Source organism: Nuphar pumila, chromosome 12 (assembly GCF_984573655.1).
Source record: "Nuphar pumila chromosome 12, dmNupPumi1.hap1.1, whole genome shotgun sequence".
Classification (NCBI taxonomy): domain Eukaryota; kingdom Viridiplantae; phylum Streptophyta; class Magnoliopsida; order Nymphaeales; family Nymphaeaceae; genus Nuphar; species Nuphar pumila.
The window spans coordinates 33507347-33523842 of record NC_143260.1 but is presented as its reverse complement, the minus strand read 5'-3'; the positions used below and the strand labels follow the sequence as shown (position 1 = coordinate 33523842).

Below are 16496 nucleotides of genomic sequence, written 5' to 3'. Positions count from 1 at the left end.
CAAGGTGACGTCCACTAGCTGCTCCTATAAGACTAGTGGAGCCCCCGTTGGTCACATGCCCAGACTCACCCTGCACATTTTGCATTAATGGGCCTCCTTTACAAAAAAATGTTGAACATACAAACATTTTTAAAAAAAATTTGTTCTTTGATTTAGTGTTCTTTCAAGTGAATTGGAAACAACTATTATATTTATCACTTTAAGAAACCACTTTTGTATTTAGCTTAAAAAATTACTGGTATGTTTTAGCCATTTTGTAAAAGATTCTATTACCGAAAACACAAGGCGCAGGCAGACACACAGACACGTGTTGTGTTTTGATTGGCTGAATACGCTAGGAAGATACTTGGTTTCATTCTTGGATCCTCTCCAGTCTTTATATGAGCCCAAAATCCAAGTGAAAGAAGTAAAAGATTTAACACTTATATCTTATACTACCATGAACCAATATATTGACTCCATGTGAGCCTCAAATCCAACTTAAGAAAGCTAAGGCTTGAAAGCTAAAAGTTTGAGCTCTTGTACAATACACAAAAGAAACTTCTCTATAGACTCCTCCATGAGAGAGAGAGAGAGAGCCGAACTATAATCATCAACATTACGAAACGAAAATAGGTTCAACCAACATTGAACCTATCGGGAAACCAAACACGGGCCCAAGACATGCCAAGGAGCCCCAAAAAAGGAAAAAGAAAAGAAAAGAAGAGATGCAAGGAGAAAAGGAAGAAAGAAACAAGAAGCAAAAACAGTTAGGCGACGAGCATCACCCAGGATCATGAATGGTCCCTGGAGGCAGATGATGTTGCAGATCAGGGATGTTGATGCGGAGAATGGCGTATACGTCCGCCAAAATAAGGTTCACCATTTTGTTGAACACTGCCGGAATATGCCGAAAAATAGCATTGTTGTGAGTCATCCATACGACCCACCATGACGAGAGAAGCCAAGTTCGCCAAATAATACGCCATTTGTTGCAATGACGAACTGGTTGAGGACCCCACAACAAATCATTGGCGAACGATTCCTGACGCACGCTGACCCCCGGCTTCTTCCAAGTCACCTTAAAGATGTTTTGAAAAACAGAGCACTCCCAAAAAAGGTGAAAGGCAGATTCTTCAGCCGCCTCACACAACACACATTTACTCGGCAGATGAAATCCGATGGATTTGAGGAAGTTGTCAGTTTGCACCCGATTGTGTAAGATTAGCCAAGCCAGGAAACATGATCTCGGAGTGAGACCCTTGCCCCAGATCAGGTTCGTCGGAAACCGGTCCACCCCCGACGGAAGGAGAGCGAGGTAGCCTTCTTTAGAGCGGAAAGATCCGTTCGGAGCAAGGTTACGACCAAAGAACTTAGACCGCGATTCAACATTGCCATTATGAGACAGGACTGCAGACCATGCTTGGATCCATGATCGTCGAAGCTTTGACATAGATCGCTGACGCACGCTTGTGGCCCCCACCAATGATTCCACACCACCGTATTTAGCAAGAAGCACGCTTGCACACGGAGACCCAGGTTGGTGTGCAAGCCAGCTCTGCTTCACGACAAGAATCATACTCCTCAGCCAGGGGTCCTTGATTCCCAACCCCCCCCCCTATTTTGGGGTAGACGAAGAGTGTCCCACCCTATTAGGTGGCGCTTGTTTTGGGGACCACGCCCAGACCACAGGAGTGCGTCACTACCTGAGCTATCTTCTTACTAACCCCCATGGGCATCAGGAACATAGACATAAAAAATTCTGGCATAGCAGAAAGAATGTGCTTGATAAGAGTTAGTCTACCCACGATAGAAAGGTAGGACGCTTGCCAGCCCAAATTTTTTTTCTGAACCCTTTGGATAGTGGTGCTCCAGGCTGCCATTGATACCCGACTGATTTGAAGCGGCAGACCCAGATAAGAGAAAGAGTTATCCGAAACCGAGCATCCGAATATCCGCTGGCCCAAGTCCAACATTGAAGCAAGGGTGTTGACCATGGAAAGACAACACTTCTAGTAGTTCAAGGATAGACCTGACATCGATTGGAAAAAAAGAAGGACAAGCTTGAATCTTAACATTTGTTGGATGGAGGCCCTTCCGAAGATAATTATGTCATCAGCGTATGTCAGGATCTGACTACGACACTCTTGAATACCGAGAGATTCAATTAGATCACCCTCCACTGGCCTCTTAACCAAGACCACCAGGCCTTCAGAAACGACGTTAAAGAGTAACGAAGACAGATGACATCCTTGTCGAAGACCACGACTAAGTTTGAACTGTTTTCCCTTGACCCCATTGATCTGAAACTGTGATTGGGCATTGGTTACCAGCTCATGCACCCAGCTAGAGAAACGCCTACCGAAGCCCAAGTTTTCCAACATGTTGAAGAGGAACGACCAATGAACCGAGTCGTAGGCTTTATGAAAGTCAAGCTTCAGAGTGAAAAAGGCCCCCCCGCTGATCTTGAGAGAGTGCAACACTTTTGTGGCCAAAATGAAGGAATGTTGAAGTCTTCTGTTAGGAATGAAGGCGAACTGAGCCTCTGAGAAAATCCTAGGAGCAATTGACCGCATCCTGTTAGCTAAGACCTTTGCGATAATGCGATATAAACTCCCTAACACTGATATATGTCTAAACCGCGAGATATCCGATGCGGCTTCCTCCTTAGAAATAAGCGACACAATTGCTAGGTGAGAATGAACCGGCAGTCGGCCATTTCGATGAAACTCGGCGAAGACACTAAGAATGTCACTCTTAACGCATTGCCAGAATATGTGAAAGAAATCCACAGGATACCCATCAAATCCTGGAGCTTTCCACTCAGACGACTCCCGCACCGCCGAGACTATTTCTTCTTCGGTGAACAACCCCTGAATCGAGTTGGCTAGCGCTCGATCCATGGACAAAAATAAAGTTGAACCCATATTGCCACCTACAGCTTGGTTGCAAGAATACAGGTTAGAAAAATAGTTGGAGACAACATTGATTACCTGATCGCCTGAAATGGAGACACCATTGATATACAGAGTGTGAATCGCATGTCTTCGATGCCTGTGAGATGCTAAAAAATGAAAGAACCTTGTATTCTCGTCACCCGCTTTAAGCCAATTCACCCTTGACCGCTGCTTCCAACGAATTTCATCCTTTAGACGTCACAATTGCACTAGAAGAGTCAGCTCGGCCGATCTAGCATTGAGACATTCAATATCTGATGCATTCATATAGGACGTATCCAAGAGAGACTGATTGATAGAAGCCAGCTCTCGCTCCCAATCCCCCAGATTTTAGAATTTACTTATTCTATTGGAGATAAGCCAAGATTTGATATCGCGGGATAGACGAAAAAGCTTAACCATGCATCTTGTAGCCGCCCGGACTGCAAAGCAAGGTCTACTCCAAGATTGATGGACTAACGACTCGAAGCCCGCCCCCTTAAACCACCATTGCTCAAATCTAAAGGATCTATCGCCGGTGAAGCCTTGACCCCATCGGATAACAATCTGACTATGGTCTGAGACAGATGGTGGCAGAAGACAACGAGAGATGTCATTAATAGAACTCAGCAGCTCTGACGAAATGAGCACCCTGTCTAGCAGACGAAAGCACGATGTAGATCGTCGATTGGACCACGAGAAAGCTTCACCAACATGGGGAACGTGGTACAACCGGTTCATCTGAATAAAGTTTTGGAAGCCCCTCATTGAAGCCGAGAAATTAACCGGAAAGCTAGAATCGATAGGAGACATAAGGCAGTTGAAATCTCTCATGATAATATGTTGGTCCCTGAATGAAGCAATTACCCTATTTAAGTCAAACCAAAACTCCTCCCGACGGCTTTGACGGTGGGGACCATACACCATAGTGACCACAACTGGAATAGTCTGAGTAGGTAAGGGAAGAGTGATGGATATGGAAAACGTACCTTCGTCCACCTGTTGTAAGGCTAGAGAATGCTTCCCGAGGATGAGGATGCCTCCCGCATATTGAGTCGCAGGCTTAAAGAAGGAATCTGTACCACGCCAGATTTCGGAGACGACAGAGCTCGAGATATCTACCATCTTCGTTTCACAAAGAGCAATAAGATCGGGCTTTTCTTGACGGATCCAACTCGCCAGGAAAAGACGTTTGGTGGGGCAATTCAGTCCCCGAATATTCCAACACAAGATCTTCATAACTGAAAGTCTGAAAATACCCGAGGAGTGCGGATCCTCACAGACCGCCTAGGAGAGACCCCAGACTCGCCGGATGGAGATAGCGAAGGTCGACGACGTCTCCTAATAGGGAGACCGCCCCACCCAGGAGGAGATAACCCCTCGAGCGAAGGAGATGGGGTGTTGATGAACGAGATACGCCCAGCATCCGCGACCAAGGTCGGTAAACGATCTGCGATCGCGGCTAAGGACTCACACATAACAAAATCGACGTTGAGGAGCTGGGCTTGGGAAAGCGCAAGCTTGAGCCGCCGAGCTGCATCGTCCACAGACAGACCCAAAAAGGATGAGAGTTGACCACTCATAGATGACGAACCCGCAATTGACGGAAAGACCACGTTTGGGGAGCCCTCCAGGCCTGTGAAGTCGCCCTCCCGGATGAAAGAGGAGGAGTTCAATGCCAACGGAGCCCTGCAAAACACGGCTAACAGAGGGGCACTTACCAAACTGATAGAGACCAGGCGAATCAGGCAGACGATGCACTTTGTTGAGAAAGACGAAACCAAGACTGAAAGGCCATCAACCAACTTGAAGAAAAAACACTGTCGGATCGGGACTCCGATAATAGTCGACCTGTGGGCCCGAGCAAGGAGAGAGTCCTCCGAGAGATGAGACCTCTTACGCGAGAAAGGCCCAAACTCAGATGCCCCATAGGTCGAAGCAAACGAAATAGAGGATGTTGCAGCTGCCGAGAGGCAGAGAGAATCCTTAGACGCCAAGGCGACACCTGACGGTCCCCAATCCCCATCAAGCTCGAAGAAAGGATCCACCAAAAGGTTCCGCAACAACATAGCCCAAGACTCAGACCACCCGGGAAGCCACGACAGCCAACATCTTCCTGACCGAGGCCAAGATGCCTCGTCACACCCGCCATTCCACCTGAAAACCCGCCCCACTTCGAACAGCGAGCCCAGAAAGGAAGATACTACAGATGATGATGATGAAGGTGCTAGCAGATTCGCACCCCGAGACTGCAAAACGCCCCCTGCCGACACAGAGACACAAACACTGCCAGGTAGCCGCGGTAGCCCGAACCCCAACGCCCCCGAAGGATAGCAAGATGCCGACAGCGGACAAAGAGAATCTCTGCTCACCCCAGACGACCTCGCCACGTCGCTAAAGGGACCCACGCTATCCACCGATCTCTGTACGGCTTGAAAACCGAGTGGCCAGCACGACCACCAAGACAAGGAGAGGCGAGATCTCGATAATTGAATCGGGGAGAGCCTGATTGCCTCACTTCTGGCCATAACAACTCCTCGCACATCAAAAAGTGCGAAAGAAGAGAAAAAGTACCTGCGTCGAACCGAAAAAGGAGAATAAATCGAAGGCACCCCAGAGCACGCGACCTGCATCCCCGATCTACGTCGAGGAGAAAAGGACGGATAGATCGCAGGCATCCCCGAGCAAGCCGCCTGCACCCCCGAGCATGTCGCAAGCACTCCCTGGCAGCATAAGTCACCGGACGCGGAACCCGCAGAGACAGAGGCAGCACCAAGGACAGGCAGGCCCGACACAACAGAGCAGAAACTGTCCCGACCCAAGATGGCAGGCGAGCCACTCGCGAAGAGAGAGAGAGAGAGAGAGAGAGAGAGAGAGAGAGAGAGAGAGAGAGAGAGAGAGGAAAGCGAAAGCGGAAAGTGCGATACTTTTAAATTTTTAAGAAGTAGATAGCACAAGACGACTTACAAGTGAACCAGAAATTGACCTAGGCAGCGAAGGGAAGCGAGCTTACCATAAATAGAAAGCGTGCTTCTCAATTTTTTTTGGCGCTTCTCTGCACATTTCGAAAGCACCATGTTTTGTGCTTCAGAGAAGCGCACTTCCCCCATATGCTATGGTACTTTTGATAATCTTGGTGAAAACGGATGGTGACCCAGGTGCACTGAGCAAATTCAGCAACCCCCCCCTCTCTCTCTCTTCTACTTTCTTCTCACATCCATTTCTCTACAACACATTTTTATCCGATATTCTGGTTATCAGACCCCGAGATCTACCGTTATCCTTTTTTTGTTTTCCCTCTCTAATCATAACCTACGATCGTGGCTGATTTTCTTGCACAGATATCGGCCGGTATATTTGTCATCAACTTAAATATCCACCAGTGTAGTTACAGCAAAAGAGACAAACAAAGCTGGGATTTTTTTTTGTTGTTGCATTTTTTGTGTTTTATGCTTTTGCGGAAGTTAAAAAACTCTATTTGTGCTATTCAAAATTTATTTCTTTTTTTTTACTACTTCAGTTATTGGGTTCCAACACATGCATATTTCTATGCTTTTGGATGTAATTTATTCTTTTGTTTATAACATAATTGGGGTTTGAAAGTAAGACCAATAGTTATGTCTTTTTTTAATGGTTTAAAGTTTGGGGCGAACCTAAATCATCAAATCAAGAGAAAACTCCTATTCTTGATTACTGCTGGTGTGAAATAGACCGACCTCCAGGTATATAGCATAGTAACAAATATCACTGATTTATGAAAATCTTGCGATAATATCATGAGAAATTGCCAAAAAGTTTAAAACGGCAATTTCTTGTGAGAATTTCAAAATATCGTGAGATTTATAAAAAACATAAATACCATGATTTAAACGGCTATTTATCATGAAAAATCCATGTATTTTTATTTTTAAATATTTTTTATTAATAATTTCTGATAAAAATATTTTTTAATTAAATTTTTTATTGCTGATATTTTGCCAAAGAATAGGAGATTTATGAAAAAAATTCAAATTCTCACAAGTTCTTGAAAAACAAGATTTTGCCATTTTTAATGTTTGTCACTATGGTAATTAAACACACACACACACACACACACACACACACACACACACACACACACATATATATATATATATATATATATATATATAGTAGATCAAACTATACAAAAATAAATAATATATAAAAAGAATCCCAATATTATCAAAATAGTAGATGTTTTCAAAACATCACGTTGTTTGGTTAAAACAACAGCCTTAGATAAGATTACTTTTTCTAGATTTGCTGAATCTTTTTCTTTTTTTGTTTCAATTGTAGTTTTTCATTTAATTTCTAGGAGGCTATCTAACTCCAGCTTACATATTAAAAAAATTAAAAAATAACTCTTACTCTTGCTATTTATAATTTTGCTACACCTAAGGCAATATGGGTGATCTTGACTAGTTTAATTGTGGATAAAATTCTACTTAAAGTATATGATTTTTTGGGCAAATGTTGATCTTTATATTTTGGCTTTTTATTCCTTCCCGAACTGATTCTTGTAAGTGATAACATCGATAGAATGTGCTTAAAATTCTTGAGGACAAAGAAAACAAGAAAGTTCATAGTTTTCTAGAGGTTATTGACATCTAGCACCAACTCCGGGTACGATCAATTCTCATAGTATGATCCGGGCTCATTGTTCGCCACATCGTGGATATCCCTTTGCTATTCTCCTGGAGTGAGATCTCAGAGTAAAAAAGCTTACTTTTCAAAGGATTTTCAGTCTTTTTCATCTCTTTCCAGTTGTTAGAATATCAAATCGAACCTACCTTCTTATCTAGCTACGCCCAGACGACTTCTTATTACTTAACGATGTAGAGACTCAAAGTGATACCATAGCGTGAAGAGCTTTTTGAGGGGAAACTTGCAAGTAAGTTTGGGGGGAAGAGGGCGTCGACCCAACCTTTATGAGTATTAGTTTGATTTTCCAAATGTCCTTGATATGGAAGTGCCACCCCTACCTGAATAAGGCAAATAATTTATCATCATAAAAAAATAAGTCAAATAATTTACATGTTGCTTTTTTTGTATGTAAAAGTTCAGTATAATAAGCCATTAGATCTAATGCAATAATGCAAAAGTGCCCATATATTGGTAGCTTATAGATCTATTTTTCTTTGATTTTTAAAAACATCTCTGTCCAAAGAATTCTAGATTATCACTAAATCCATCCCTAAGGGTGAAAAAATTATTGAAATTGTGAACAAGATTCATGATTTGGTTAAGGTTTTTCGCTATTTTTTATTCTTTTTCTTGTTTTTGTTGTTGATATTATTATAGCAATTTCTCTTTTTCTCTGAATATGTATTATTTTCAGCTAAATGATGTGATAAAAGAAACTCCTAGGGTAAGTAATGAAAATTTGTCCTTGTTTCTCACATTAAGGAGTCAAATGGCAGTAAAACGGAGGGGACAAGGTCTCCACCTCTGCCCCGTCTCAAAGTCCTACCCTCTATCCTCGCCTCCATCCCTGCATGGGTTTTGATTTTAACCTCCATCTTCTGTTTCATGTCCTTCATCCCCAGTCCAAATGGGATAGGGCGGGGCAAGACAAGGCGGGGATCGAGGATAGGGATGGGCTAAGGAAAAGCGTAAGTCCATCCCCGCCTCATTCTCCTCATGGTTTTTGATTTTAACCTTCATCCCAGCCTCCATCCCCGTTTCATGTCCTCCATCCCCTGTTCAAACCGGGCAAGACGGGGCGGGGCCTCGTTTCCTCCCAGTCCACTGTCATCCCTAACACAAAGGGTTGGATTGCTATTATAGTGTCTTGTGATATAAGGCTATGTTTAGAAACTGGTAGTCAGATGAGGATTACCCATTTGAAAAAATTGGCAAGCTAGCTATCAATTCCATTCTACAAGGAAGAGAGGACCTCATTTTCCATCCCAAATGCAAGGTAGGTTGACCAGGTTTTTACCAATTGCATCAACTCATGTTGAACATAGCCTAAAAGCACATTGAAATATGAGCTTGAATTAAATAAATTACTAATTGTGAGAATTGTCGGAAAACACTAACAAAAATACAACACAAAAGAGTGCATTTCAGATTTGAGAAAAAACTCAAATCTAACAATTTTATAAATTCAAAATTGCATTGAACATCATTCTAACGTAATTATAATTTTTAATTTGTATGAAACATCAATACACATAAGATGATTCTAACGTAAGATACATCAATAGTGTATATAGATTTTAGATTTGAGAAAAACCTCAAACACAACACACACACACACACACATATATATATATATATATATAAATTTACATAGGTATATGATTATAATATCAAATTTAAATAAGATGATTCTAATGTATCTATAAATTTAGATTTACATAGAAAGAAACATAAGGGCAAAAAAAGAAGATGGCTAAGCTTTTTGGAATAATGCTAGTGGTGGTCGGAAGCTTGATTGTGAGTGTAAAAGCATTGTCCATGTGCAATAGGGATTTCAGATAAACTTTGGAATGTGAAAGCCTTCTGGCCATTGAAGGACTGATCCTAGGCAGCTATGACGCCATAAGAAAGAGACTTCGAAAAGACTCACTCAACTTGCTGCTGCCATCACGAAATCTAAGAGACAGAACATAAGCACCAAAATGTCTGCACACAGCTTTACATGTCAGATACTGTAAAAGAAAACCGTCACATGAAGAAAAGGAAAAAAGAAGAAGCAAAGTTTTGAATAAGAGAAACAGAGCTTGGTTAACTTCTACAAGAGCAAAACACTCACAAATGAATAAAAAAAATAAAAAAGAGCATCTCTTTAGACCCTCAATATTTGAAGAAAAAGAAGCAGAGAAATAGTAATGAGAAAAAAACACAAAATTTGGAGTAAAAGAAAAAAGGGGGACTATGCAAATCATGGAAAGATCATCCCCTGATTCGACAATACTCATACAATGTAATTCTTACAATTTAATGAACTCTGAAAAAAAAAACTTTAAATATTTGAGCCTTAGAAACCTAACTTTAGAAAGTTAAGATTTATCTCTTGGGGTAAAATCAAACACAAATCTTTCAAATCCCAACTTGGTGATACAAATTACAAAGTTGGTTGGTGATAAGATGTTAGCATCATGTCATGTCATCCACTGGTGTCAGAGTCATGCTACATTTCTTGGGGAGTCATCTTGAGACAGGCATGGTGCTTATCCTAGCACCTCCATGTGTGATTGATGGATGAGAGCATAAACATCCAAAAATTGATGCAGAGGCATTGCATGATTTAAGGACCGCAAAACATGGGGAACCATGTGCATTCACAATGATGCACATGGTAGGGCATATTACCATATTTATTAAAGTTGGTATTCACCAACCATAGATAATAAATTAAATAAATAGATTTCTACTTCCCCGACCGTTTGTTTGGTTAGAAAAAGATCCACAGTAGGTAAAAATAAAGGGACAAATCACAAGACTACAACTTTAGGAAATTATAATCAAGAAAATATTATTGTGTATTCTCTCTCAGGGGTGGTACTTCATCTTACTATTAATAATCAAGCGTGTGGGCATTCGTATCTAGTTTTTTTTTTTTTTTATATTTACACGGAGAAACTGCCCTCAAGAACAGAGACCTAGAGGCACTGACTCTAATTGCTGTACTTACGGTCACTGTCCTAGCAGCATAAAACTTCGTGGGCACCTTGTTCTTAGAAAATCGTTACGCCTATGCATGAGGTGACACTCATGAGATTTGAACCTAGACCCACTGCGGTGTAGGCCCCCATCCCACTAAGCCAAACCCCTTTGGGGCTGATATCTAGTTATCAATCTTTGCTACTTTGTATCGTGTGCCAACAAGTTCATTTTTCACTTTTTTTCCCTCTGTTTTGTGTGGTGCTCTATCCAATAATACCAAAAACCAAGATCTTCTAAATTAAAGCTCCTTTGTTTCATAAATTGGCAACACTAGCCTTACCTTTTCACAATATGACAATGTGGCTCATAAACTCGTGACAAGATAAGACTAGGCTTGAATGAAGCACACAATGACCTAGCTAAGTTGAGGCTTTGGATGAGGACTCGAACCCTAACTTGTTACAAACCCATAATGGTCATCAAAATCAAAGCTCAGACCTAGAGCCAGCTCAAGTCAAGTTTGACATACGACCATGACTTGCGAACATGACCAAATTACTACCAACGACATGGACCAACCATACTCCAAACTTGCACTGAACTATTTTTTTCGGGCCACCAGGCCAAGTGGGTTCGAAGGTCTTATCGTAAATTTTGCCAAACAAATGGACATTTTCGTCAATCCATGGAACAGAGGTATTCTCCTATGGGGTTCGGCAGTTGATGACATCAGAGGAAGACCAAGGAAAGCATGATCGCCCCTCCAGTCAGCTTGCCACGTAGGATCGACCCATCGTTTACTAAGGTAACATTCCACGTCAGCAGGCGGCTAACTAATTGGTGCACCCTTTCATGTGAACCACTGCGTGTGCCCCCAAATAGCCACCCACTTTCCGACACGTCACCACGTTCCATCCACGTCAGCAAGTGTCATGTGACTTAATGGCGTGCCTGCCTTCCCAACCTACACCAACCTCTCTCTCTCTCTCTCTCTTAGCATACATTGGTAGGCTTCTGGTTGGTAAAAATCCGTTGAGGTTTGGTTTAGGTGCTGCTACTGAAAAGTACACCCAGCTTTGACCTTTTGAAAGGGAACGACTCCCGTGGGTTTCGAACCGTGATTGTTTCATGTTAGGTGACAAATCACGATTGCCCACTTACCCTTGAAGAGTGTTTGGATGCACCCCCCCTCAACCTCCAAAAACTAGGACAGGAAAGAAGATTGCTCTTTGATGCTCGATACAATATCCCAATTTATCCCGGATATCTGGATAAGTGGGTGTGTCCAAACACTCCCTTAAGGATGCCATTTTCTTGTTTGTTTTCGTTGTTGGAATGATGCAGTTAAGAAATATGTATTATCTAACAAGTAACAAGAAGGAAACAGCAACTTACATTTTGCAAGCTAAACGAGAGCAGATCAGTTTAATAAAGTGAATTGACATCTTCACCATCCATTGCTTCATCCCACAAAGACGACCTCATGGTCCTTGTGTACATTGTGGACGGTGACGATGTCAAATCACTTTTACAAAAGTGATTTGGCAGATCACTTGTTCAGATATCCTTCCATGTCCCAAATGACCAGAAGATGCATCATCAGCCTCTAAAAAAAGCTCTACCACATGTGAACCTTAATCAGGGGCATCATTTATGGGGCATGTATGTTTGGTCATTAAAAAGGTGGTCAATAATATTAGTCAACAATCTTTGCTTTTCAAAGATTACCATGAACCGCCGTCTGGTAGGGGCGACTTGTGAATGTCACCAATTTGACAGGACATCACAAGTTCGAAACCCACGGGTGGGCAGGGGAGACCTTAAGTTTTTTACCAACGGATCGAGGCCAGCCAAGGTGCGGTTGGTGATGGTTTTTTATTCCTTGGATTATCCAAAAAAAAAAAAAAAGATTACCATGTGCCTATTTCCAGATTTTGACTATATGGTGATTGTGGTTTCATTTTCATATTGACCAAAAACATTACCGAGTAGAGTGTTTCATTTTTCATATGGATCAGAAGAACAAGGTGATCTTTAGCAGGGCTAGTAAATAAGCCAGACTAACTGAGGGTGTTCAAGATCAGCTTGTTCTCGTGGCGAGCTGAGTGAGCCCAAGTTCAGGGCAGGCCTGATTTAAAAGAGCCCAGTTTGAGCTGGCTCATTAAAAAATACATTTTTCAAAATTAAAAATAACAAAATTTGGAATCTAAATCTACTTAGGCAGGCTCAAGCTAGCTCGTTTGCAAAATAAATAAACTGTTTCAAAGCTATAAGCAATATAGCATTTGAACTCTAAACTTGTGCTTGCAATCCAAACACTTCAACCATTTATACTATGATATAAAATATATAAATGATTTACTTATTACTAGTTAAGAGCTTACAAGAACTCAGCTGAACACCCATTGTTCTTATGTGGCTTGCCAAGCCTATTTTACGAGTTTGAATGAGCTCTTCACGGGTCGAACACAGGACGAGCTGCGAGCGGCTGGTCTCATTTCCCATCCCTAATCATTAGTATTAATTAGGTCTTGCCAATTTGTGGTCCCTTATACTCTAAACAAAGCAATTTAAGAGTCATTCGTGGATTGGATTAAGGCCTAAATACTGCTGTATTTGGGGGGGGGGGGGGGGGGGGTTGTTTTGTACTAAAAAAACAAGTCATGTGGTGGCTCAAACAAGAAATGAAAATCCATGAAGGATGACCATTTTGTGTGATTCAGACACCACAGTTGCATCTTGCTAGATGGTCCCTTTGGAGTATCTTTTGGTGACGTTTGTAAAGATTTTCATGTGGGCAATGGGGGCCATTGTGGTTTCAAGAGTCTGTACTTTGTAGCTGAAAAAGAATGCATGTGCAGTAGGCCCCACATGGTTATCTGTTGGTGGCCTGTACCGAACATCTGCATGTGCACTTCATTTGTATATTAACTATAATACGTCTCTAAAGACTTGGCCTGCAAAAATTTGAGTGCCCCTTGCGTGTCCCTTTATATCCAAAATCCAAGTCATCTTTCCTTCAACTACCTCCCTTTTTTACATATAAATAGACCCCTCCTTCCCCTTAGCACAACCAAGCTCATTCAACTTCTCTTATCTCTAAACTTAAGTTCTTTCTCTGTAATCCCCACAATGGCTTCTCTTGGCTCCCCTACTCCAACCTCCTTCTTACTCTTGTTTGGCTTGAGCTTGCTTTCCTTTTGTCTTAGTGGATCTTACGGTGACTATGGATGGCAGGGTGGCCATGCCACTTTCTATGGTGGTGGTGATGCATCAGGGACTATGGGTAAGTTTAAGATGAATGTTGGTCGTCGATAGGCGTCGGCGTCGAGCCCTTAGTAACTTGAAGATTGAATTGTTGATGAGTTGTGCGATTGCTTTGGTTTTTAATGTGCAATATTTCATGTTTGGTGCAGGAGGAGCTTGTGGTTACGGCAACTTATACAGCCAGGGTTACGGCACACTCACTGCTGCACTTAGCACTGCTCTGTTCAATGATGGATTGAGCTGCGGGTCTTGTTATGAGATGAGGTGCAATGACGACCCCAAGTGGTGCCTCCCGGGTTCGATCATGGTGACGGCGACCAACTTCTGCCCGCCCAACTTTGCCTTGTCTAATGACAACGGTGGGTGGTGCAACCCTCCATTGCAGCACTTTGACTTGGCCGAGCCTGCTTTCCTGCAAATTGCCCAGTACAGGGCCGGGATTGTCCCAGTGGCATTTAGAAGGTAAGATTTTTTTTTTAAAATCCTCGGTGGCACGTACCTCATCATCAAGTCTTATCCCAACTACATGAACTCGGCTTTATGAGTCTTCTTTTTCTATTCTTGCTAAGAGCTACAACTTTGGTCACCTTACAATCCTTCACATCACTTTTCACTGCCTCCCTTTTAAAGGGATACCGGATACCCACAGGAGAAAGTGCTTCACCATTGGAGAAACTTTGACCCTGTTTTCATAAGAACAAAGATTTTGCATTTAATGAATGGGCCCCACAAGGGTTTTTTTTTTTCTCCATTTGTGACAAAGAGGTGCTCTTTCTTATGAAAGATGGCCACTTTCACAGGAAAGAAGCTGAAACAAACGCCCCATATATTATTTTTCTCTTTTACTTAATTCCTTCCATTTGGATCATGTCAACCTTTCTTATTAATTCTCTGATAGATCCCCATACAACATCTTCAAACCATCTCAAATGACATTTTTTTATGCATAATCCTTAATTAGCATTTGTGTTAAGAACCATGCTTATTTGATTGAAGGGAAACAAGTGGATTAACATGTGCTTTTCATTGTTGGCCATTCACAGGGTCCCTTGTGTGAAGAAAGGTGGAATAAGGTTCACAATCAATGGCCACTCCTACTTCAACTTGGTCCTCATCACCAATGTTGGGGGTGCAGGGGATGTCCATGCAGTGTCCATCAAAGGGTCCAGAACAGGCTGGCAGCCCATGTCAAGGAACTGGGGTCAGAACTGGCAGAGCAATGGATACCTAAATGGCCAATCTCTCTCCTTCCAAGTCACCACCAGTGATGGCAGGACAGTCACCAGCTATAATGTGGTGCCAGCCAACTGGCAATTTGGGCAGACCTTTGAGGGGGGGCAATTCTAGACAAGGATGGCCTAGACCCACATAAATTTTCTCTTTTATTTGGTAGATCTACAATGGGTGGGGTAGGAGTTGTAGGATTAAGGGCCATGAAAGCAGAGGTGCTTTTCCAAACACCCGCTTGGCCTTATTATGTTATACAGTATACATATATGCATATGATTTTTGTTGTTATTGTTGTTGTTGTAGCATTGACTGCCCTTTGAAGTAACAAGAGGCAGAGAAGTATTGGAGGTTTGTATGAATAGTGAAGTTAATTGGTCCCTTCTTTATGTAAGGCACCTATGCTATATACATGTACTTGATTTCATGTAATGTGAAAGATGCTATTATGAAGAGCTATTCTCTTTTGGCATTTCCTTAGAGTAGGTCTAACCATCCTAGCCTATAATGTTGCTTTGTTTACTGGTACCCACTGTAAATTTGATTCTGACAACATTTAGCAGAACAAAGAAAAGGACACAGATAAACAAGAACGAAATGAAGTTTTACCTTAAGATAAGAAGGCTAAGGAATTCACCATATAGTCCATAACTGGAAAAAAGGAAATGAGATAAGATGTGATTGGGTGGGACTTCATATCCACAATAGAATGTGCTTGGCCATTCCCAGTGATACAGAAGAGTCATTATCAGTAAGAGGCAGGCATAGTTACTCTGTAGTCTGGAAATAACGAGTTAATAAATGTTGATTCTCAAATATGCTTGCCAATTAGGCTATTGATTTGCTATTTACTGTTCTAGACAAAATTAACTGTTGAGAGTGATTTCCTTAAAGCAGATGCATTAGAAATGCATTAAAGTTCAATGTATTCAACTGGGCACCTTTTTCCTTTGCTTTTTCCTGTTCTCCATATCTTCTACATTTTCTTTGTCGTGTAACCGCCGAACCTTGAAGAAAACCGAGATTTCATTCTACTACTGTCATTTTGCCTCGATGTCATCATTGCATGAGATACTTTATAACTTTTGTGTGATATATATATATATATATATATATATATATATATATATATATATATATATATATATATATATATATATATATATATATATATATTCACTAGAATACGAGTACTACTGTGTGGACTACGATTTTTATGAACTTTCTGTTTTTTTCCCTTAAATCTAACTATACTGATGTGATTTACATGCTTGGTTTTATAAGGGTCACGCCTTGAATCATCCAATTATGATGTATAAACAAGATATTTTTAAGGATTTAAAATCAACAGGTCAAAATCTTCATAAATATTGAAGCATCCAAAAAATATATTTTTTTAATCAAAATACACTATCCAACAGTTAATTCCTAGCAAATTCACCATGCTGAGCA

The 16496-nt window shown here is 41.5% G+C and overlaps 1 protein-coding gene across 1 annotated transcript; it reads left to right on the top strand.

Moving 5' to 3' along the window:
- Positions 1 to 13631: 13631 nt before the first annotated feature.
- On the top strand, positions 13632 to 15495 carry LOC149820615 (expansin-A4-like). The gene is made up of 3 exons (XM_089983069.1): positions 13632 to 13836; positions 13967 to 14279; positions 14861 to 15495. Exons 1-3 carry the CDS (start codon positions 13683 to 13685, stop codon positions 15162 to 15164), a joined length of 771 nt encoding a protein of 256 aa, XP_089839195.1. The 5' UTR covers positions 13632 to 13682; the 3' UTR covers positions 15165 to 15495.
- The last annotated feature ends 1001 nt before the right edge of the window (positions 15496 to 16496 follow it).

What these genes read in the sequence shown, in the direction of transcription:
- LOC149820615 (XM_089983069.1), top strand. Translation starts at nt 13,683, where the DNA reads ATGGCTTCTCTTGGCTCCCCTACTCCAACCTCCTTCTTACTCTTGTTT. An exon ending in TGATGCATCAGGGACTATGG is followed by an intron (nt 13,837 to 13,966) that starts GTAAGTTTAAGA and finishes TGTTTGGTGCAG; the next exon opens with GAGGAGCTTGTGGTTACGGC. An exon ending in GTCCCAGTGGCATTTAGAAG is followed by an intron (nt 14,280 to 14,860) that starts GTAAGATTTTTT and finishes GGCCATTCACAG; the next exon opens with GGTCCCTTGTGTGAAGAAAG.